Here is a 23,970-nt window from a genome sequence, read left to right as displayed (position 1 = left end):
ACCCCCCAGAATCACAATCGGTACAGTCCCATCACCCTCTTGGTGTGTTTGAATGGCGATGCTTGATGTTGATATCCACTGCTGCGCTCACAGATGAACTGGACGAAAACTGGAGAACATCAAGAGGTTGACTTTTAGCTTTGATCTGTGCAAGATTCCTAAACTATGATGTCCCATGACGCATGAAGTCATCACTTATGATTGTTCCAGAACGGGCTGCGATCAGTCATCATCATCATGTCAAGAGTGTAGTGTCAAGTATTAGCCTGTAGATACAAGTTTCGTTTCACGTGCTTTGTCAGCAGAAAGGTTTAGTCTCACCTTTGATATGTCGCCTACTGGAATGGTTGGACGAGTCTGTGTGTTCATCAGCTTGGGGAGGAGGGACATGGCCGGACAGGATGTCTGTATAAATAAGTTAATGGCGTTATGGAAAATTATACTAAAACTATTTATATGTTGGTTACAAGCTGTTAAGATGAACAATTCATGATTTATTTAGGTTTTTATAAGAAAAACCAAACACCTGTCTGTCAGGTAAACAAAGATCCACGTGCAAGTGTGGAGACCAACGAAATGATCAAGCAGGAATGCCGTACATTTCCTTAAATTCCGGCTTATACCGGGTGATTTGTTTGTGTCTAGTAGTTGTTTGTTTATCATTTCAGTCATTACGGGTTTCACCACATGCTCACCAAGGCAATTAAACACCCAGCTTGAAAAAAAATAAAACTCACCCAAAAAGGAAAATAATAACAGGAGCTTGAAATAACGCTCACCTGAAGGCAGTGGAGCGCTAAAGCAAGCTGGTAGCAAAGGGCCACAGGAGCACAGCAGTTCAACAACAGCAAAAGCACAACAAAACACCTGCTGGAGGCTCTGATTGACAAACACAATTAGGAAGCTTCTGGCAGAGAGTCCCAGCTAAACTAAATAGCAACGCTAATTACTAATCAGCCCGCTGTGTGCTCATACAGCCAAAGTAAAGGTGCCGCATACGGTACCAAACAGGAAATGGAAGTGCAAAGTAAGAGTCTCAAAGAGAAGATAATGTCGGACACAGAGGAACAGAGATGGGACGTCCACGACACTGATGTCAACTGTGATTGAGTTGGGCTTGGCAACACCTTCTACTTCCGTTTGATTTGCCCCCATTTTCATTTCCATGTAAAAACACCCAAGGCATGAATTGAAAACAAGTTTCCAAACGAGAATAAAGTTTCTCCGGCTTCAATCGGCGCCTCTTACACCCCTCTGGCCTGCGGTCAGATTGCATTGTGTGCTCCTTGGGGGCTGGGGCCGATAAAGGGAGCGTCGATCAATAACCATTTCTTATCCTTGTCCTTCATCTTCACTCCATCAAAGGGCAGGAGCTTCTTTCACAAGTGATTGTGCCGCAGATAACCACCTGTTTGCACCACTTCAATCCCCCCCCTTCACGTCTGCAAGCATTTAGCGCTCACCTGCCTCGCCTCCATCATGAAATGTTGATTGTGGACTCTCTGAATATCTCCATGGAGTCCATGCAGGCTTCTCGTGCACACTCGAGATGGATACGCGAGTGGGCTGCTGATTAGCTGACAATGATGGAGACAAACATGTCAGTTTGTTTTAAGGAGAAGGCTTCCGTTGCAGTAAATCACGTTTTGCATAGCAGACATGTTATGATATGTTTCCTCTCTGCTGGCTGCTAATGGATTTTTGTCTGAACCCTTTCTATTAAAGCCTAATTAACTGGCTGCAAGTGTGGCTGCTTCATTTTGAGAGGCCTTCATTAGCCTTTTGCCGTCTTCTCAAAGTGTTGAATTAGGGTGACCGTCATCAGTGTCACACGTGATGAACAAACGCTAGCATCACAGGCAATCAGTGGTGCTGTGTCTCTTGATTGTGTGATGTCATTTACATGACTAAAAATGGTCCTGTTTGTGCGTTGTGCTCAAAATGCTAAGGAAGACATGCTAGCGTACATGCAATATACAGTAGGTAGCCTTAAATTTGTAGTACTAAATTTGTAGTATTAAATAGTGTATTACAGTGGCTGTTTTGAAAGAGGGCGTTGAGCCGTGCGAGAGATTTCAAGCCAACTTATGGGGTCAACCATTGGGGTTCAATAACAGCACCACCATGTGGTTAATTTTTCTGCAAACTAATAGTCCAGGAAATACAGTAGGGGTTCATGTCTTGTGAGGTGCGGTTCAGGAGTCGTACGTACGTCATGGACAAAAGTCTTGAGAATGCCACAAATGTTAATTTCCATAAAGTCTGCTGCCTCCGTTTTTATAATGGCAATTTGCATACCCTCCAGGATGCTATGAAGAGTGATACGATGAATGGCAATGAAGTGCAAAGTCCCTCTTAGTCGTGAAAATGAAGTTAATCCCAAAAACACCATTTCCACTGCATTTCAGCCCTGCCACAAAATGATCAGCTGACATCATGCTAGGGATTCTCAGGTTAACTTTGGCGAGAGCGTTGACAAGGAACTCGTTCAATTCAGTTCACCTTAGTTTATGTAGCACCTAATCACAAGAAAGGTTATCTCAGGCACTACGCATGAGGTCGGTTCCTGATCACGTTTCTCATGAATGAAAGGAGAAACCAACCGAACCCCACACGAGCAAGCACTCGGCAATGAAGGCAAGTAAAAACTCCCTTGAACAGAACCTAGGCTCTGTGGGGTGGCTGTCTGTCTCAACCGGTTGGGTTAGATAGAACAAATTAGAGTAGCGGGATAGATGGTAGATCACGTGAGGTTTTATCGTAGTCCAAATCTGGGTTATCCTGGGTTGATGCGGCGCTAGAAGCTCTCTAAGACATATCGGTGCCTGGCGGTGTAGTGCTTTACTGTATGGAAGAAGGAGAATGTTGAAATTATAATTAAAATATAAATTTTACAGGCAACCAGTGCAGTGAGGCTCATGCGGCTGAAATATGAACTCTTCTTCTGGTTCTGGTTAAGACTTGTGTGGCGGTGTTTTGGACCAACTGAAGAGTCTTTAAAGATTTATTAGGGTAACCGATTAACAGGGAGTTATAATAATCCAGCCTAGAGGTCACAAACACATGGACAAGCTTTTCAAAGACTGAAGATGACCTGTTGTGCTGATTGAGATGCAATAACAGACTGGAAGCTTCAAAAGAAGAGTTGTGCTTGTAGTGGTTGTTTTACCTCTGCTAGCATGGTAAGATTGCAGCTAAATCAACCCTTTATCAGATCATTCAGAACTTTCAGTTGTTGTGAAGAAGGCCTTAGGGCGCCCAAGAAAGTCAGCGGCAGGACAGTCTTTGAAAGTTGATTCAGCTGTGTGATTGGGGCGCCACCAGTGCAGCGTTTGCTCAGGAATGGCAGGTGTGAGTGCATCTGCTCTCGCAGTGAGACTTTTGGAAGATGGTCTGGTATCAAGAAGGGTGCAAAGAAGCCACTTCTCTCCAGGAAAAGCATCAGGGGCAGACTAGTATTGGCAAAAGATACAGGGATTGGCCTCCTGAAGACTGGGGGTGAAGTCCTTTTTCTGATGAATCCCCTTTCCGATTGTTTGGAGCATCCGGAAAATTGCTTGTCTGGAGAAGAATCGCCGAGTGCTACCATCAGTCCTGTGTCGTGCCAGAAGTGAAGCATCCTGAAATCAGTCTTCTGTGGGGTTGCTTCTCAGCCAAGGGAGCAGACACACTCACAGTTTTGCCTAAAAACACAGCCGTGAATAAGTAATGGTACCAAAACATCCTCCGAGAGCAACTTCTCTCAACCACCCAAGAACAGTTTGGTGACAACCATTGTGTTTTCCAGCATGATAAAGCACCTTGTCATGAAGCAAAAGTGATAACTGGCTCGGGGACCAAAACATCAACATTCTGGGTCCAGGGTCAGGGAACTCCAAGCACTGATCATGCAAGAATGGGCTGCCGTCAGTCAGTATGTGGCCCAGAAGTGACTTGACAGCATGCTGCGGTTAATTGAAAAAGAAGGGTCGACACGGCAAATATTAACTTTTTACATCAACCTAACGTGACTGTCTGTAAAAGACTTTGACACGTATGAAACGTTTGTATTTATTCTTCAGGATATCATAGTAACATCTGACAAAAATATCTGGAAACACTGAAAAGCAAACTTTGTGAAAACTGATGCTTGTGTCGTTCTCATGACCGTTGGCCCTGCTTGTACATGTGCAAGTGCATGCAGTTACCGGCCAATGTCTGCAAGCTGACTGCAACTGAAAAGCTGACTCTTGAAGATCGGAAGAATGCATGCCGACTAGGGTGAAGATCTAAGCCAAAACCTCCTCCGCTTGAGACAAGTGTCCAAGGTGTAGAACGCCCTTAAGGGCAAGGTTAAGCATATGTTGGAGTTATTTAAAAGCTTGTTAGGTCGTCGCTGTCATAATATTTGTTCGCCGATACATCGGTTGCCACTTAATCAACACACAGCTCCAGCAAGCTCAAGCGAGCACGTATGTTTTATTTACGCGTGGCATTCTGAAGAGAGTCTCCTGGAATGGTGTCCTACTGACAATCAGCTCCAGACTTATTCCCACTGATTGGAACCTGTGAGATCAATACTCTGAAGGACCTCTGAGGACCACTATCAGTGTATTGATTACTATCAAGATGTTATAATGCACACAGACAGAAACCAAATCAAATATTTACAAAGATAATAACATTCAGATATGATTGACACTGTCAGAGAAATAATATGAAAAGATTTTCTTCATGCAAATCAATATTCATGAACATTTTCTCCTGTTGCTTTTGGGACTACCTTCCTTTTGGATCCGCATTCAGACGACACATTAATCTCTCCCTCATCGGCGTGGAGCCTCTCTTCCCCCCGATGGCTTCTGAAATGGGAATTCTAGGAGTTGGGTGCGGGAGGAGGGGGACGTCTGTGCAGACAGAATATTACCTGGAAGCGAAAAGGGGGTCCCTGAGCTAGGAGCAAGAGAAGGGTTCATGCGGTAGATTACAAATGCCCTCGCCTTGTCAAAAAAAAATGCCTGCTCGCGGCTTGACGCTAATTTGTTTGGACAAGCTTTATAATTTAATTCTATCGGCGAATTAACTCGCAATACAAGAAGCTATTAGCAGGGGGGAGATAAGGGAAAGGCGGAGTGTCCTTCCACGCTGCTGTGCGCCTTCCCAGGTGAACGCTGAGACTTTGATGTCTGCAAAGAAGATGCTCAACACTCACAGTCACGACACAATGGGATATAGCATGCGATGATGGCGAGACCTCGCTGTTCATCATCCAATAGACAATATACATTTCCAATATACTTTATAATATTGGCTTCTAAAAAGTAAAAAGAATGGCGTCATCGATAACAACACTGAGTCTGTGTTATATACGTTATTGAGGGAATTAAATTGATTTTCTGCAACAAACAAACACAAATTTTTGGATTATTTTTGTACTGCACGCGCATGGTGTACACAGTACACAAGTGCTAGCTTGACAAGCAGGTCATGTTGCTATATGAAAAGTTTAAAAAAAATTCTTACACTGACATATTGGAGTATTTGTGCACAAACAGCGGCTACTTGTGAATAGTAAAAGAAGCATAACCTGTTTATTACCTGACATTAATTTGAGGAGCGAGCTGCTGCTGATATTGGGATCGATATTGAAGTGATATTGAACTCTGCAAGCTCTCACTTTACCAGTGGATCTACGTTCCTACCCTCAACTATGGTCATGAGCTTTGGGTAGTGACCGGAAGGACAAGATGGCGGGTACAAGCGGACACATTGGAGAGACTATGTCTCTCCAATGTGTCCTGGGAACACCTCAGGATCCGCCGGGAGGAGCTGGATGAAGTAGCCGGGGAGAGGGAAGTCTGAGCTTCCCTGCTTAGGCTGCTGCCCCTGAGACCTGATCTCAGATAAGCGTTAGAAGACGGATGGATGGTATTGAAGTACTGGCATTTTGGATACCAGTAAGAATGTCAATATCGAGCATTTCCAGGGACTGAATTGCAATCCTCTTTCACACAGCGTTCCCACAAAAATGCAGATCCAACATTGTCCACCATTTGCCTTTCACACAGAACCAGCAAAAGTGGTTCTATTGCCGCCACAGTTTGTGCTTCCACATGGCATCCCGCGCTCAGATAATGGTACTGCATGAGTGTCGATATTGGTAATTGCTCAACATGTTGCAGTTGCTTTCAACACAACAGTGAGGAGAAGCGTATCTACACAGATGTCCTTCGAGGCGGGTTTCAGTTCTATTCTACCTCTGAAATGCAGAAAGTTGACGTTTGGCTTTGGACCTCATTCACACAGAAAAAGGCTGAAAATGTCTGCTTTCAGACGCAGGGCTGAACAAGAAGAGACCGCCTTCCATTGTGAGCTCAGTCTGAACAACAGCGAGTCCAACTTTATTTAGATGGCACTCTTATCACCTGAAGGCACCGGCGGTGGCTCCTTATTACTCAGAGAGATTGCATTTGACATGTTTGGAGTCCGATTTCAGAGTTAGAGAGCAGACTTTTTGTTGCTTCTGAAAGGAAAGCAGTTATAGATTTTCAAGATTCAAGATTCAAGAGTTTTCTTGTCATATGCACAGTAAAACAGGCAGTTCTACTATGCAATGAAATTCTTATTCTGTTCATTCTCCCAAGAAAAGAAAGAAAACACAAGAAAGAATAAGAACATAAGAAACATAAATACCAATAAATTAAGCAGCAACAACAGAAGAGACATTAATACAAATAAATAATACAAATAAATAAATAATACAAATAAATAAATAAAGTGCTATGAGTGTGTGCGTGTGTTGCGTGCGGCGTGTGCGAGTGCTTCGTTGAGAAGCCTGATGGCCTGTGGGTAAAAGCTGTTTGCCAGCCTTGTGGTCCTGGACTTCAAACTCCTGTAGCGTCTGCCTGACGGTAGGAGTGTGAATAATGAGTGTTGTGGATGTGTGCTGTCCTTGATGAGGTTGTGTGTTCTTCGTAGGACTCTAGATGTATAAATGTCTTGCAGTGAGGGGAGGGCTGCCCCAACAATGTTCTGTGAGGTCTTGATCACCCGCTGGAGTGCCTTCCTATCACGTGTTGTACAGTTACCGTACCAAACAGTGATGGAGGCGGTAAGGACACTTTCCATAGTGCATCTGTAGAAGCAACTCAGGATTGTGGTGGACATGCCAAATTTCCTCAGTCTTCTCAGGAAGTACAGTCTCCTTTGGGACTTCTTCATAATTTGTTGGGTGTTGTGAGACCAGGTGAGGTCCTCGCTGATGTGTGTGCCAAGGAACTTGAAGGTTTTCACCCTCTCCACCTCAGTCTCATCAATAAACAGGGGTCTATGCGGCTCCTTTTCCCTTGTTCTTGGGTCGATGATCATCTCTTTAGTCTTATCTGTATTGAGAAGGAGATTGTTATCACGACACCAAGCTATGAGGTCCGCCACCTCTCTTCTGTATGATGTTTCAACACCACCAGTGATCAGTCCGATGACTGTAGTGTCATCCGCAAATTTAATGATGCTGGTGTTGTTCTGGGAGGCCACGCAATCGTAGGTGAAGAGCGTGTAGAGGAGTGGACTCAGCACACACCCCTGTGGGGTCCCAGTGCTCACAATTCTTGAGCTGGATGTGCGGTTGTGGACTCTGACTGACTGGGGCCTGCCTGTTAGAAAGTTAAACACCCAGTTACAGAGGGAGGGTGACAGGCCAAGTGTGAGGAGCTTATTTGTGAGTTTGTGGGGGCTGACTGTGTTAAAAGCAGAGCTATAGTCTATAAATAGCATTCTGACGTATGTGTCCTGGCCTTGTAGGTGAGAAAGGGCTGTGTGGATGGCAGTGTTGACTGCATCATCAGTGGACCGGTTCTGGCGATATGCAAACTGTAGAGGGTCCACAGTGGCCGGGATGCTCTTTTTGATGTGGGTCATGACTTCTTTCAAAGCACTTCATAACAATAGGAGTGAGTGCTATAGGGCGATAGTCATTCAAGCAGGTCACGTTGCTCTTCTTGGGTACGGGCACTATGGTGGTGGACTTAAAGCAGGTCGGTACAGATGCTTGTGCAAGCGACAGGTTAAACATGTCAGCAAGCACATCAGCTAGCTCTGATGAGCAAACCCGAAGTGCACGTCCTGAGATGTTGTCTGGGCCTGCTGCTTTTCGGGGGTTTGTTTTGTTTAGAACCCTGCACACATCAGCTGATGTCACCATGAGAGGTGAGTCCTGTGTGCTCCCCAAGTCCAGCCAATTCAAATGTTCATATACAGTGTTCCCTCGTTTCCCTTTATTGGGGGGGATAGGTTTGCAAAATAGCCTGCAATAAGTGAAATCTGCGAAGTAGCCAACTATATTTTTGTACAATTGTGTCCAACCTACGAGGTTCCTCTCCATTCTTGTGTATGTGATGAAGACGCTTGCATCTTATAAAATAGAATATAATATATACAAATATAACGCCGAGCCATTTGTGAGGTCTGATTTTTTTATTTTATTTTATTTTTTTGAGGAGGCATTTTTGTGATGCAAATGTATTACTCTTTTGAGCGCATATTGTGCTGAGAAGACAAACTCTTTACTTGAATGACCCCAGCAACTCGTCACGGATATCCGCCCAGAACCGGATTCCCGGGACCAATTGGGGGGGTAAGTCAATGCTGATGTACTACACTGCTGATGGGGATGTCATATTACTTCATGGCAAAAAAATCCCAACTATCGCTTTAACTTGTAAGTATTCCTTCAAGGTATGCTAAGCAAAAAGCTAATAGATTTCCTTTGTCTTCATCGCAATGCAGACAACATCTTGTGGGCAAACAGAGGAGAGGTTTGCTTAACGTCCTGTGGGGTTAAGAAGCCTTAGCGGAGTCAAAGAGCATCTGTGTTCATTGATAGGCCGTACATGTGTTATAAGCTCTCCTTTTGTGAGGTGATTGATGCTTGACCTTCGGGCGTGCGTCGTTCCTCCTGTGGTTTTGTTATGATGAACAAGTTGCACTTGAAGGTTGCCTTGCATGATTATGACGTCCAACGGCTGACTCGGCGTTTTTTTACCACATCATGCAGCCACCTCAGATGAATGTAAATGAGAATGAACTTTAGCCTCCTCGCGACATCATGCTCTGACATGTGTGAGCACATTATAGCGTGCATCGGCGCCCCGTGGCTTCGTTTTCAAGCCTGCAGTCGGCAGGAGTAACAATAACATAGCTGCAATGGAGGACTTTAGTGTCTTCAATGATGCCCCATTTGTTAGAAACATGCCGCTTGTTCTGCTGTTCGCTCACAATTGGTGCTTTTTTGTCAATTAGAAGATTAAAGTCATATCAGCAACAAAAGAAGAATCAGTACATTTTGCCCCCTTTTTTATGTACAATGTATTCTTTAACAAACAAACAGTGTGGAGCCTCTGTAGCGTGTGGAACAACCATACACAGCTGCACAAGAGGCTGGCACCACCTTCTCCTCACTGCTGTGGGTTGGCATGCCACCCCACAGCAGTGGAAGTCATCGCAGGTCGGCCTGTTATGCAAAATGTACTTTTTCATGATTTTTTGTTATATTTATATTATTTTATTACACTGTTTAGATATATTAGACAGAAAAAACATTGATCATTTCCCTCACGTTTGCTCCATCTTTGAGAGAAGAGGCCCTCAAACGGTGGCTTTTAACATTGCAAACCTCTTTTCTCATGGCCTAGCTAGATGATCCCACGCTGTGCATACAGCATACGTCCTTCGCCACATGGCGGTTCCAATTTTGTGGCTTCACACTATTAATTAATTAATTAATTAATGTTTGCGCAAGATGTACATATTTTTGGCCTACATTAAGCATTTTCAAGCATAAAAATGACTAAATGAACTAAAATACAAATATAAGACATTCTGAAAACGCATTCAAAGACATGTTGTGGTCTATGGTATTCTACACCACGTGTCAGCAGGTTCACATTGATGAGCCAATAGCCACCGCAGGAAGTACTGCTAGTCATCAAGGAAACAAGTCCCAGTGTTAACATGTGAGTCTATTTTTGGTAATGCTAGTGTAAAGGTGAAGGCTTTAGAAGGCTCTAATAGTGTTAAAAACCGTATTTAAAAGGTCGTAAAAGGTTTTATATGTTCTAACTATGAAAATATTTCTTTTATAAATAAAGAATTCAACTTCATGGAAATTCACTTATCAGTCTGGTCTGGAACCAATTAACCGTGATAAACGAGGGATGACTGTGCGCCCACCAATTCAGAAAGGACAGCTTTGTAAAGAAAGAAAAACACATCTTAAAATAAAGCCTGGAGCTCTGCCAGCTTCGGCTAACTTAGCACGATGTTGCTGTTGAAATTGGAGTGTGATGTTATAACTGTAGCTCGCGTAGCCATGCTAGTGTTGCTAACGTTGGTGTCTCCTTTCCTCCTCCTTAATGTTCCATTGTTGTATGTGATCTATGGCATCTATTATGTGGCACAAGTGCAGAGTTACGGTGTGTTTGTTAAAAGTGGATGAAGAGCCGTGTAGTCCTTGAAGTCTCACGCTATGTTGAGACCGGCGTGGACAAACACAGCTCAATTGGGATGGCTAAAAAGCACTTTTAAACTGTCTAAATTAGTGATGTCTCCATCCGATCTTCAGGATCGGGATCGGCTGCCGTATCACGTTCGTAACTTTGAGCCACATTCCGACATGGTAGGTGCGGTAATGCGCCTCAAAGATGGTTGCCACTCGACTCGACGCCCGCGAGAAGAAGAAAACGCAACACCACCATGCATGCTCCGTAGCTACAGCGGTAGTTCCCCCTCCCGACTGCTGTGTCATGGTGCGGGGGAGCTCGCACGCAGGGGCGGAGCTACGTGGTGGCCGACGGCACCCGTGGCCACCCCACTGGCCATCTAGACATTTCAGGTGTCAACTTATTGCCACCCCAAAGTGTTTAATGGTCTCAGCTTGGCCCCCCGAATGAAACATTTGTGGCTCCGCCCCTGCTCACAAGGAAAGTGCTGCACTAACACTGGTTGTTTATACTAGGGACCGTCAATAAATTATTATTACGCTGAAGCGAGTTTGTTAACAAAATGTGATATATTGTTAATCGCAACACAAATTGATGTATAACCGTGTCAAATGATTAGTCCTACCCTGAATGTATTTTGCATGCCCATTTTTTCAATTTGATCCTTTATTGGATGGATGTTTTTTTTTATTGGGTTAGGGACCTGACTCACAGGGGTTTGTTACAAAAACCAAACAATATTGTTGGTCATGCTGTGTAACCAAAAAGTACTATTATGCATTATTTTTAATGCTTAGAAGAGCTATTTTCATAACCAATTTCACAAATTCATATTTGCAACAAAAGCTTATTATTAAAAGAAAAAAACCATCGGTACCGGATCAGATCGGCAAGACTATAAAAAAATGGGATTGGCTAAGAAGCCAAAAAATGTGGATTGGGACATCCCTTGTCTAAATTCCAGCACCAAAGCAAGAACACGCTTCTAATGCACTACTGTGGGATGCCCCATGCTTAAAATGGTTGAAAATAGAGTCATATGGGACATTTATTGTTGTTGTATGCATAACCGCACCGCATAATATTTTGGGTAGCTTGTTTCGGGCCCAAGTATTAGAGACGCCTGTCAGTGTGATGCAGCGGGGACGCGGGGAAGGAAGGATGAGTCACCTGCTCGCTCACCTTTCCCGTCAGATGGGCAGGAAGATGTTTGTCCACTTAAAACTTCAATTTCAAGAAGTCACAAGAAGGATGAGCGACTTCAATTGAATTTCTGGACACATTCCTTTATGCATTCTATCAGCCTCTTCAAGCGGCCCATCACGGGTGCTTCCCATTCTCCCTGATTGGACATTCTGTGGAAAGCATTTCTGCTCTCCACTAGTAGGATCTCATGTTTTTCTATGAGTGATATAAGCCACCCCCACCCCCACCTCCTCCCCCTCCTCCTCCTTTCTCCTCTCTGTCAATCCCTGCAGAGGCTTTTTGAAATGGATCGAGCAGGTTCTCCTTCTTCCTCATCCCTGGGTGCGTTTTAGCAGGCTTGTCTGCTGTGACCACAGAGGGAGAGGGAGGTCATGTCCAGAGGGAACGCCAATCTGTCCCCCCTCCCGGCTCAGACTCATCATTCTGGGCATCATGCGGTTGGCATACCTGTCCCGTTTCCAGGAAAAACTCATATTTTGCTCTTCTTCCTTGTCACCCTCTCATTTAAATACTGTAGTCTCCCTTAAATGTCCTGTATTTGAACTCATTCAATCCCAGCCGGTTTTCACAAGACAACCCCTTCAGTAGCGGCCATTTTAGACCATTTGCACTGATCTTTCAAGGCACACAGGATGTTCTATGTGTTCTATGTGTGCTATGGCTATAGAAACATGGAACCTACCAAAAGGAAGTTTACACTTCCGTCGATCATCAGGAAAAAAAGTTTGATTCAACCTTTTTCGTGTTTTTAGTAATCAGCAGTGGAACATACAGTCATGGAAACAATGATTAGGGCACCCTTGTTTCTTCCGTTTCTTGTTCATTTTAATGCCTAGTTCAACTAAAGGTACCTTTGTTTCGTCAAATATAACATTGACAACAAAAATAGCTCATAAGAGTTATTTTTTTGGCAGTACACCGCTGTAGCTATTCATGATTTTGGTTATTACCAAGGAAAGCATGGAAGTTGCCAGATATCAGCTCTTCAATGAAACTCTTATGAGCTGTATTTATCATCATGATATTTGTCCCAGCAAATGTAGCAGCCATGACAATGGATCAATCTACTGAAGAAACAAGGCTGGCCCCACCATTTTTTCCGTGAGTGTAGGTACGTTTCAGGAAAATATCAGTTCCTGACTAGAAAAGAGAGAAAAGCAGCTTTTTGTGAAAAGATACATTTCAAGCATAACTTTCAGTTTGACACAAATATTGTTTGCTTTTGTGACGGCTCAAATATCTAAACAACTACACCACAACATAAACAACACAAACAAGGGGTCATTTTGCATCAACATAACAATTTATTTACAAATATAACACCGTCAACTATTAACAATTTTCACATTTGGAACTAAACTGTGTGTGTGCACGCGTGTGCGGGTGCGCTTGTGTGCGCTTGTGTGTGCTTGTGCATGCGTTAAAATTTCCCTGCTCTCTCACTTCCTCCTTCTGTTCATGTCTGTTTTTTTCCCGTCTACATGATCCCTGCCAAGCTCTTATGAAATCCACTTCTGCCACCTTGTGGCCGTTTTTATGGCTTAAATTTGCTCTGGGGTGAAATCCATGAGTGTGGAGTTGCATCATCACTTCTTTTTGCCTCTTGCGTAAAAAAAAAAAAAAAAAAGTAAAATACGTGTAAATGCGATGTTGATATCAAGCATTTGGGTTCATACGAGGCCGTAGTACTCGGCTGAGTACGTCTTTTGTATTTGAGTTAACTTTGATTTTTTAAAGTCCACTTCAGTACAGCAGGTGACCATGGTGACGATATCCGTGCTTCAGCAGCAGGAATCCGAGGATGATGGTACGCATTGGCAGCGGGTAGTCCGGTCTTTCCAACATCAATACCACTATTTTATACAAAAGTACACATCAAAAGTGCTCAAAGCTTCATAAGTGGAACCCCCTGGAATGTAAGTATATACTCTGTCCTGGCTACTCAGTACAATATGGCTAAAGCGACATTAAGTCCACACCAATACAGTAATAGCAAAATAAGAATGTACACATAAGCCAGAAAATCATCTGCAGTACGTTCATGTGAAAACGATCACTTCCAGGCAGCAGTCTCCCATGCCACGGCCCCCGCCTTGTGGCATCAAATGGAACTTCACCATGTGTGATTTTCAAACGATAGTATACGGTGGTTAACCTCTTCTTACACCTCCATGTCCGTTACGATGTCACAAAGCGCGCCAGGCGACGATGACTTACAATTCATCATGCCGTCCATTTATTTCCAAGGTTTAATAAGTGATTAACTTCTTTTTACACTTGCATGTCAGTTAAGAATGTTAAACATCATGATAGGTGATGACTTGCCTTAAGCCGCCCACCACCCCCCACACTTTGATGACACATTTTGTTATTTTCAAGGTTTAATATGCTGTACAGTGGTTAACTTCTTTTTACACTTGACCGTTACAATGTTGTTTGTAGCATTCCGTGAGCAGTCCTTTAAGATCTCACGTTGGTGTGAGTTTGACCATGGAACGGATCATTTCTATCTCCGTTGCTTCTTATGGGAAATGCTACATTTTATGCACGTCTTCCTGTTTGCTTCGATTGTTAAAATACAATAAATGAACAACAACGTTAGGCAGTTTAAATCTACAGGCAGCCTCGGCCGATTGGCTGAGTGACGCAGCTTTAGGACCCAGGGAGTCTGACGCTGCTGCAGCCTGCCGGGGGGGGGATGTGAAGCACGCTCAGGTTCGGATACCTCTCTCACACATAGTGAGACACACGGCACCGGATACGCTCTTCTTATTTCTCCTCTTATTTCTTTTTTATTTTCTTTCACTTCCCCCCCCCCAACCAGCCACCCCCCGTAAGGATGCGTTTCATGTAACGACTTTGCATCGGAGCAGAGGGGACACCTCCATTGCCGTGCCTTCCATGCACTTGAAGATTGCGCATCTGCTCTTTTGTGGCTTTTGTGCGCCTGTGAGCATGTGTGAAGAATAAAAGTTTCCCCCTACCCACCCCCACTATGGATCAATTGGGTTTTTAAGGAGGGAGACAACGTGTAGCTTCATTTTGGAGTGGTGAGTCTTCCCTCTTTTTTTTTCTTTCTTTTTTTAGGTAGCATAGCGCGTTACTTGCTGATCCATCCGCATTCTGGGTAAAGCGCCTTGTAGTGTGTAGTTTAACACACTTCACACTGGTGTTCTTTAGCCTACTTGGGGGGGTTTACACGTGTGTGTGTGTTACCTGTCAAACATCCTGTTGACACACTGATTGACTGACAGGTCGCCCTATGGAGGAACTTAGAGCTCTCTCCATGGTGCTGAAAGTTTCCTAACAAGCGTAAAAGGGTCCGCAGATGTTGGCTAAAGAAGGCGTAGCGGTGCTCCATGCAGGGAGATGCATGATAGTCAACCAGTGCAGGTGCTTTGACTCACAAGGCAGGTGAATGGATACAGTTTGGACTAAAACTGCAATAAATAAATAAATACGAAAGGCTGACATCTATTGTGTTGTAGCATCCACTCTTGATGTGGAGCCCCCCTCTCAGCTCTTCTTCTCTCAGATTTCCCACCAGAGAATCATGACGCTACATTGAGGTAACCAAAATATTAGAAACAACTCAGTGTGATGCAGTGCAAAGCACAATAATAAAGATATTGTTAACTGAATGCCTCTCTGATCGCGTCCAATTATGGACATACATGGTCATAATTACAGATGGGATGTTATTTTTAAATGTTCTTTTTGATATTTTGTGTTTTGGGGGGAATTTACTTTCATTTTTATGGTAAAACTTGCAGTGGAATTGTCTTTGTACTCTGAGGAGAAAGATATTGGGTGTTCATTGCCTTGCCGAAGGGCACCTGTGCTCAGGTAGCCTAATGAGACTTTCATGCAGCATTTCCTTTACCAGCATAATTTGCATATTAATATATAAATGTAATGCTCTTGCAACTCCTAGTGAGTGTACTGTGTCCCCCTGTGTCTGTTTACAATAAATATATTAGGTGGTTCCTAATGAAAAGTCTATTATGTTTCTAAGCATTTTATCAGCTTTTGTTTGTCTGCATAATAATAATAACACTAACACAGCGTTTATCGCCATATTTTCTTATTTTTGTTTTGTATTCACTTTTCTTTTTAAAGCTAGCATGAACATATTTTTTAAGTATATATATATATAACATTTTACACATTTGTGTTTCCGTTTTGCTAATATAAAACATATTAAGACATATATATTTCTTCCTAATTTTTAAAAATGTTTTTTTATGATTTATATATTTATATTTCTATATGGCTAGAACTCAAACTAGCGTCATTTTAGTCATTTTCCATGTTTTTTGTTTGTTAAAAATGAAATAGATTTTTGGCATAGAGGATAATCATAAACATTATTTGTCAAGCAGGACTTGCAGTTTGGAAAATAAGCTTAAAAACACTCATTAAATGCTTTTTGTGAGGCCATTTTTGAGAAATGACAGCAGAATTTGGGTTTTCCATGCTGAAAGTCCGGTCACATGTCACTGGTTGTCTGTCTGTGCTGTCCTCTTATGCAGAGAGGCGGAGCTGATATGCCTTCACGCCACATTTGGGGGACTTATCAGGGGGAGGAAAAAGCCTTAAAGAAGTTTGTGTGTGGCGGCCGAGGCGCAGCATTAATAGATTTCCATCTAACAGGATTAGTGATATTTGGAAAAGAGGGCAGCTCGCAGCAGCAGGAGGCAGACGCTGACTAAGACATGAAAATCAGCTTCTTCTTGTGTGAAAGGAGAGGAAATCCCTCAAGAGCTGTGATGTAGAGTGTTTTAAGTGGTTAAAGCATGGCAAAGATGAAATATATATCCCTCTCATACAATAGCACATAGCAAATATAGCATCTTGTCAAAGCCTGGAATGACAGAGGAAGTCACTCATGTTCCTGCTGCCATCCAAACGCCTCCAGGCTGCTGGGGATTGATTCCTCTTTTATTGTTTTTATTCCTCATTCCAACCCCAATGAAATCACTGTCCTGCCATCGTCTTTGATTGAAAAGCTCCACTCCGCCCACCCCTCCCCAAAGCGCCCCGAGGCTGCCCGTCCAACATCGGGGAGAACCTGTTCCCTCGTGACCTCCCTGAAAGGTCGGGAGCATCTTTGCCGTCGGCGTGCGGGTCGTCGTCAACATGACACGCTATTATTACGGTCCGGATGGCGTGTCCGTCACCCGTGCTGGCGGGTCCATCGGTCACGTCTGCTGGGACTTATGGAGTATTGCGTTTGCTGGCTGGTGTAGAGACACAATAGATATCGCATGAGGAACTGGAGCTACAGCTAAGCGTATCGTAGCAGTCCGTAGGTATGGTAGGTGTCACCAACAGATGGCTGGACATTTTCCTGCAGAAGTTTTTGGTAGTCAGCAGAACTCATGCTTCCATTTATCACAGCAAGTCTTCCAGGTCCTAAAGAAGCAAAACAGCCCCAGACCATCACACTACCACCACCATATTTTACTGTTGCTATGATGTTCTTTTTCTGAAATGTGTAATGTAATGGGACACACACCTTCCAAAAAGTTCAACCAGGCCTGCAGTTCTTTGGATGTTGTTGTGGGGTCTTTTGTGACCTCTCGGCTGAGTTGTCGCTACGCTCTTGGGGTATGGATATTTTTGGAATGTGAGAGGAAGCGGGAGTACCCGGAGAAAACCCTCGCACGCACAGAGAGAACATACAAACCCTCCACAGAGATGTCCAACAGACATGTCCAGACCGACTGTGTGGCCAACATGCTAACCACTTGGCCAGCGTGCGGCCAATGTCAGACATGTAATACAGATATCCTCAAAGGTGTATCATCATTAGACAAACGGTCAAAGACTGATGGACACTTTGTTGCAAAGACGTTTTGCTTGATGGCGGCCAATCTTGTTGAAATCTTGTTGAAATGTTACACGCGTGTGCTTGTGTACCAAATTACTGGTGATTTGACTGAACACCCTATCGTTGTGGGTGTAAGAAATTTCAAGTCAATCCGACGGGTATGCGGCTCAACTTCTGGGTTTTCATAACTGCGCCACCATGTGGTGTGTTTGTGGGAAATATAATAAAACCGGTAGCACAATAGGGGTGCACGTTTTGTGCAGTGGTTCCGGAGTAGAAGAGTTAGATGACTCAAACGTCACGGGTTGATCCGAGTTGGTCCGCATGACCGTTTAGAGCCTTTTTGTTTTCTTCCACCTTGTGAACATTCAATGTTAACTTTGGAGAATAATTGCAGCTTTTTGCACATCAGAATGTCGGAGATAGTTTCTGTGTAAGAAAACCCTCTGCTTTTCAATTTTAATGCCCATTTGTCATGCAGCATGAGTCCCTCACACACACACACACACACGCACGCATGCACGCACACACACACACACACACACGCACACACAAGGGTTGCAGAGGAATGAGCGTTGGGAGGAAGAAGTGACTTCATCTGTGCCGGGAAACAAAAGCAGGCGATGAAAGACTTTGGATTAAGATGTTCTGTGGAAGTTTCGTGAGCAGATTAGGTGTAAATCAAGCAGAGCGTTCTAAAGTGCTCTCCTGTTGGAACAGCAATGAAATACTCATACTATAAAATATTATGTGAGGGCTTGTTTGGCCGGTGTTTAGTGTAGCATCTTGCCTCTCCTCTCATGGTACACCTGCTGGAAGGCGCCCCAGGCCCCCCGCATCAGGTGATGAAACTCCTACTGGGACAACCCGCTGTCTCAACAGGCCCCCATCTTACGTACCACACTGAAATGGTCCAGAGATATGTGGAAGGCTAGCTCACATGCTCGTTAACCCAGCTTCCAAAATATCAAATGAAAGAACAAGGAAAATAAAATGGGTTCAATATAAATAACGAATGAAATGGACAGGTGACATTTAACATCATTTTTATCTTTATTCCAGATGGCATGGCTCAGGTGGTAGAGCGGTCGTCTCCCAACCTGAAGGTTGTTGTCGTGGGCGATGGTGGTTGAGGGGAGAAGGGCTGTGTTTTTTGGAGGTGCACATCTAAGGAGTTATATTTGTGCCAGCAAAGGCAGATTTTGAGCCACCAGGTGATAATAATAATCATCACTGTTGCGTGAGCAGGCACATCACTGTCACTCTCTCTCTCCTTGTCTCTCAACCTGTGAGCGCGAGGGGAGCTCACATTTTTTCCCCAATATTCTCAAAGATCGACGAGCACGAATTTATTTTGCTTGCACACTGGCATTCCAACAGCATGCATGGTCTGAACTTCTGCATCCAGAAGGTTGTTTCTTTGAAGACAAATTGTGTGTATCACGTCCAGTGAATTATTTTTTCCGTCTGGAGGCAAGCTAGTTAATTTATTTCAATTTTAAAAATATTTGTCCCCAGGGAGGCATTTTTTACAATTAAAGAATCATTTTCACTTTGTAGCAGTCAAGCATCCTCGTTGTCATCCTCCATAGGATGTTTGTCCTTTATTATTTTGTGCTGTTTTTTGCACTAGTTTTCATAAAACAGCGAGTGTCCCAGTGGTGACTTTGAGGAATTGGGGAGTTCATGCATTTCTTATTCCGTACATTCCTTCCTTCTTCCCTTTGAAGGGACTATTCCCAGCTTCCCGTGTTGACATCATGAATGAGTGCATAAACCTTTTATGCTGACGACGGCGGCGTACGTGTAGGTACCATCAAGAAAACATACGTCAAGGTCTTTCTGACGACTCTCATGATGCATCTCCGCTATTTGCATTCCCTTTCACGTCTCTCGTTCTGTATTTTAAAGCTAGCGCTGAAGATTTTTCCGCACGCTCAGCTGTGCTCTCGGCGTTTGATGTGCGATACTTTTTCTCCAGAGGGACGACCAACGAGAAGCGTCAGTTTGGTGTGTGCTGAACCTCTCTTTTTCAGCACAAGGGTCAAAGTGTCTGCGTCATAGGATGTTTAACACCTTTTTACATGTAGCAAGTGTAAAGAGATAACACATTTTTCTGGTCGATAATTGTGCTACAGTACAAATTATCGTTGATAATCGATGTTATCGCCAACACTTTTTCATTATTGCCATGAGAGGTGTAGTGTAATTCACATTAGAACCACTGGATGGTACCCAAGTATAGTGTGCCTCTGTGAGCCACATTAGCTTCACACAGAAGTTGCCTGTACGTATTGTGGCGGTCATGAGTCGGTGAGGAAACGGTAACGCTTTATTTTGCCAGCAGAGTAACAACAGAGCTCACAATGAACTTATCAACACCACTGAAATCGCAGGAGGTCACCACTCCACGTACCAGTCTTACTCACGGTGTCATAAAAGAGCTAAAACATCACACATCAATGCGATAGGTAGATAACAACAGAAACACTACCAAGGCATAATGCAGAAAATAACAAAAAACGATGTGAGCTCTACACGCGTAACTTAGCTACCATTTATAACAAAAGTCAGCAAAGCACGCTGGGAAACAGGAAGTTCTCCCAGTGACGCTATAGTATGTTTTCTAAAATGGATCCCAAATATGCCACATAACCGTATTGAATGGTTGCATTTCTTTTGCAATGCAGCGAGCGACGCTGTCTGAGAGTGTGCACCGTTTTGCACTGTTTTGTTTATATTTGCCGACCAAACGCCTCAGTAAGCGTTGACTGTCGGGACGAAGGCTCCCCTCGGAAACCATCGCTTCTGTGCCGTCATTCAAGTTAGCGTATGCTGCCTCTCGAAGCTAACTGTTAACCCTCTGTATCCACTCACTAGTAGCCCCGCCTCCACAAAGAGGCTGAATGAGAGGAGGGCTCACTCTCTCCGTTCATTCCGCTGCAGAACCAATTTGCACAGACAGAGTGGACCCTCTTGTGTGGCACAGAGAGACGAGCACATGAAACACACGCGTACACGCACATGTCCATTTACCGAGGACGTCATCATTATCAGCCTGTCCTTTTTTATTGTTCGAGTAATCGATTTATTGATTATGGTGACAGAACTAACTGTGAGTCTCTTTACTTGAGAACTAAACAGCAACTTTTGCAGTGTACATTCCATTTATATCCATTGTCACCTGACAGCCATATTGTACTGAGCAGCCAGGACAGTGACATGTGTAATGCTTTGGTTGCAGCAAGTCACATTTTTATTGCATTTCTCCATGTTGCCGTCACTGGTGCCCTATAAGTGGTGGCAGCACAAAAAAGCCAAATTAAAAGCAAAATGCTAACTTTTAGTTCATAAATTGTGTAGGGCAGGGGGCTCAAGGAGGTCGAGTCAGGGCGAGGCTTGCCCGCAGCAAGTATTCCATTTAAAAATCTAAAATCTTAATCGGAAAGTAGGATATATTGTTAGCTTTGCCGGGAGCGCTCCTGGCTTCCCAGCCTGCCCTGCTTCGCTCGTTTTGTAAAAAGTTGCTAAAGTTGCGTGTTTAGAAATAGCGTAGTTGTTTTCTTTATTCCCAATAGTAGTAGTAGTTTACTTACCTGCTACGTGTTGAGCTGTCATTTTTGGGGCCGCACGGTGATTGTAGTAAATGTTCCGTCTAGTGACAGCTAGTCACAGTGGGACTCAAGAGTGCCACAGTGTTTTATTTAGTAGTAGTAGTAGTAGTAGTAGTAGTAGTACTTTATTAATCCCACAGCAGGGAAATTCACTTGTTACAGCAGCAAGCAAGATACACAAGTAAAGAATGCATAGTGACATCGTGAATACAAAATGGTGCAGGTGTTGTAGAGCCTGATAGCGGTCGGTATGAAGGACCTGCGGAACCTCTCCTTCTTACACAAAATTGATAGAGCGCCCAGGGTGTGCGGACAACATTCATACTACTTTAATGTCAAGTAGGGGGCCACAAAATATGGGCCATGAGCTTGTCGCTGTCGTGGCTGCCTGCACCAGCCCGACTTTAGCGACGTGTACCACTTTTCCCTACGGTTGTCATGGTATTTTTTCACATCTGCAGTGGTATTGCAAAACAATACAGCACTCAAATGCTAAAGAAAGCACATGTTTTTGGATTTTGTGCTGAAGTGTCTTGAATGGGTGTTTTGTACGGCATCTTGCAGTTTAGAGGTTCTACTATTATTATATTATACTATTATATAATACTATTATACTATACTATTATATATATTATATTATATTATTATAGTATTTTATTGCAGACATGCGTTTCTGCATTGTGTCTGCGCAGTGGTGTTTGCAGACCAGTCGAAGCAGTGGTCATCATCATCATCATTCTGGGACAAAGGCAGCGGTCTCCGCCTCTGAGGCATGTGCAGCGTTGGATGAAAACATGAATTTGTCTCTGTAATGGATGTCGTAAAATGTGCTCCCACTCCAAATCAATGTTTCTCACATCTATCCAGAATATCGGACATGTGTGTGCCAGTGCTTTGCTTGATGATGGTCCATTGTGTGTCCTCTTTAATTACCTGCAGGTACAAATTGTTATTCATGGTGAGGGATGTGAAGGCAGTGGCCCACCCCCCCCAAACCTTCTTCCCCGAGGCTCCTGCACCGCTCCGAGCGCCGATGTTGGAAGGATGTGCAGCAAACAGATGCTACCCCATGATAATGATGAGCCATGCCTTCCGTCCTGATTCGAACTTACAGCTGGGGGTGTGACGTTTCTTTTTAAATGAAGAACTGAAGGCATGTTTGCCGTATGTCACGTCTGGCACCGGTCCGTATAGCAGAAGGTGCAAGATGTTCACGGTCACATATTTCAGCACTTTTCCTCACATTGATCCGCCTCCTGCCTGGCCGTCATCGATTGCTGGTTTCGCTGCATTTATAAAAAAATAAAAACGAGAGAGAGAGGGGAGCGCTCTCACAGGAGTTGCTCTCAAAGTGTTTTGGGAACATCTGCACTCTGCGGATCATTCACTCTGAGCTGAGTAAACCCTCTCCTTTGATGAAGCGTCTTTGGATGCGTTGGAAAACAAAGCCTCAGGACAAACATGCAACATTTATTGGCTACTGTTCAGCAAGGCAACGATTTACATTTTATGATAATGTTACACAACCACGGGAGGTTTTTGAGCTTGCATAACCGCCGTTTAGGAAGAATACAACGGCACTGGCCAAAACATTATGTACAGCTGCACATTACAAGAACTATGCTATAACTGTTGTATGCGTGAAATGAAAATAAAAAATGTAAACATCAGTTAATAAAAAGCAACAATATATATTTAATAGATAATTGGTGCCATATTTTTATTATATATACAAATGCGGTGTAATCCGGTGTATAAGCCGCTACTTTTTTCTTAAACTTTGAACCCTGCAGCTTGTACAGACGTGCGGCCAATTTATGGCTAAGTTCTAATCTTGTGACATCTCCTCTGCTTCAGAACTACTACTGATTGTTTAAACACTGTGCCGCTCGCGGGTCAGCGAGGACACGGTAGCTCTTTCTTTGGCAGCAGCCAATCACGAGCTATCAGTGCACTCACATCGAGCTTGTCAACACGTTGGAAATCGCAGGAGGTCATTACATACAACAGTATAACAATATAACAGTCTAAACGCATCACACAGCAACTTAACACTCAAAAGGTATACCTGAGAAATATACAAACATGTATTAATATGAAACTTTTACAGTTTTCCCATAATGCATTATGTCTGAGCAACACATTCATTGGGGTGCTGCAATGACGTCAGCCTCCCTCTTCTGGCTCCCTCTGGTGGACAGAGGCATCAATACAGCGCCATCCATCTGTTTTCTATGCCGCTTGTCCTCCAATGAAATGCTTTGCTCAGATGAAATGCATTATGGGGAAACTTTTAAAGTTTTTTTATGTTCGTATTGGTACATGTTTGTATATTTATAAGGTATAAGTTTTGAGTGTTAAGTTGCTGTGTGTTGAGTGTAGTGTTTTTTTGTAAGATGACACCGTGACTCAGGCAGTTATATTGTGTACATAATGACCTCCTGCATTTTCCAATGGGTTGACAAGCTCGTCGTGACTTTTTTTCATAGCTCATGATTGGCTCCTGTCACTGACTTGTCACAGACTTGTGCGCGCCATAATATGTCATTTTAAGACATTAACACCTGCGGCTTATACATCGGAATTTACGGTATATATTACAAATAATTAATATTTTAAATATAAATAAAGTATGCAAAAAATATCAACACCATTAAACACAAAAAATACCAATAAATCATCCAATTCAATACTGCTATTATTTGTTCAAAGCTAAGCATTATTATTTAGCATTATTTTCTTCAGCCGTTATATCCTTTGCATGATTACTGATGCTTTCAAAATGACACCTCCAAGGTACTGGGACTTGACTTGAAAAGTCAAAAGTGTACAGCAACATTCT

At 43.4% G+C, this 23,970-nt stretch overlaps 1 protein-coding gene across 7 annotated transcripts in view; it reads left to right on the top strand.

The window, feature by feature from the left end:
- The first annotated feature begins 14,493 nt into the window (after positions 1-14,493).
- Positions 14,494-23,970, top strand: part of robo1 (roundabout, axon guidance receptor, homolog 1 (Drosophila)) — a 263,507-nt gene continuing 254,030 nt past the window's right edge. For 6 of the 7 annotated variants that reach the window (XM_054794930.1, XM_054794923.1, XM_054794932.1 and 3 more), the window contains exons 1-2: positions 14,494-14,731; positions 22,068-22,248. In XM_054794930.1, coding sequence (XP_054650905.1) covers positions 22,214-22,248 — 35 coding nt within the window. In that variant the 5' untranslated portion in view covers positions 14,494-14,731; positions 22,068-22,213. The remainder of the gene's footprint in view (positions 14,732-22,067; positions 22,249-23,970) is intronic. The other variant, XM_054794924.1, reaches the window with a different exon arrangement.

Source organism: Dunckerocampus dactyliophorus, chromosome 12, assembly GCF_027744805.1.
Source record: "Dunckerocampus dactyliophorus isolate RoL2022-P2 chromosome 12, RoL_Ddac_1.1, whole genome shotgun sequence".
NCBI lineage: Eukaryota > Metazoa > Chordata > Actinopteri > Syngnathiformes > Syngnathidae > Dunckerocampus > Dunckerocampus dactyliophorus.
This window is presented reverse-complemented; position numbering and strand designations above follow the sequence as displayed.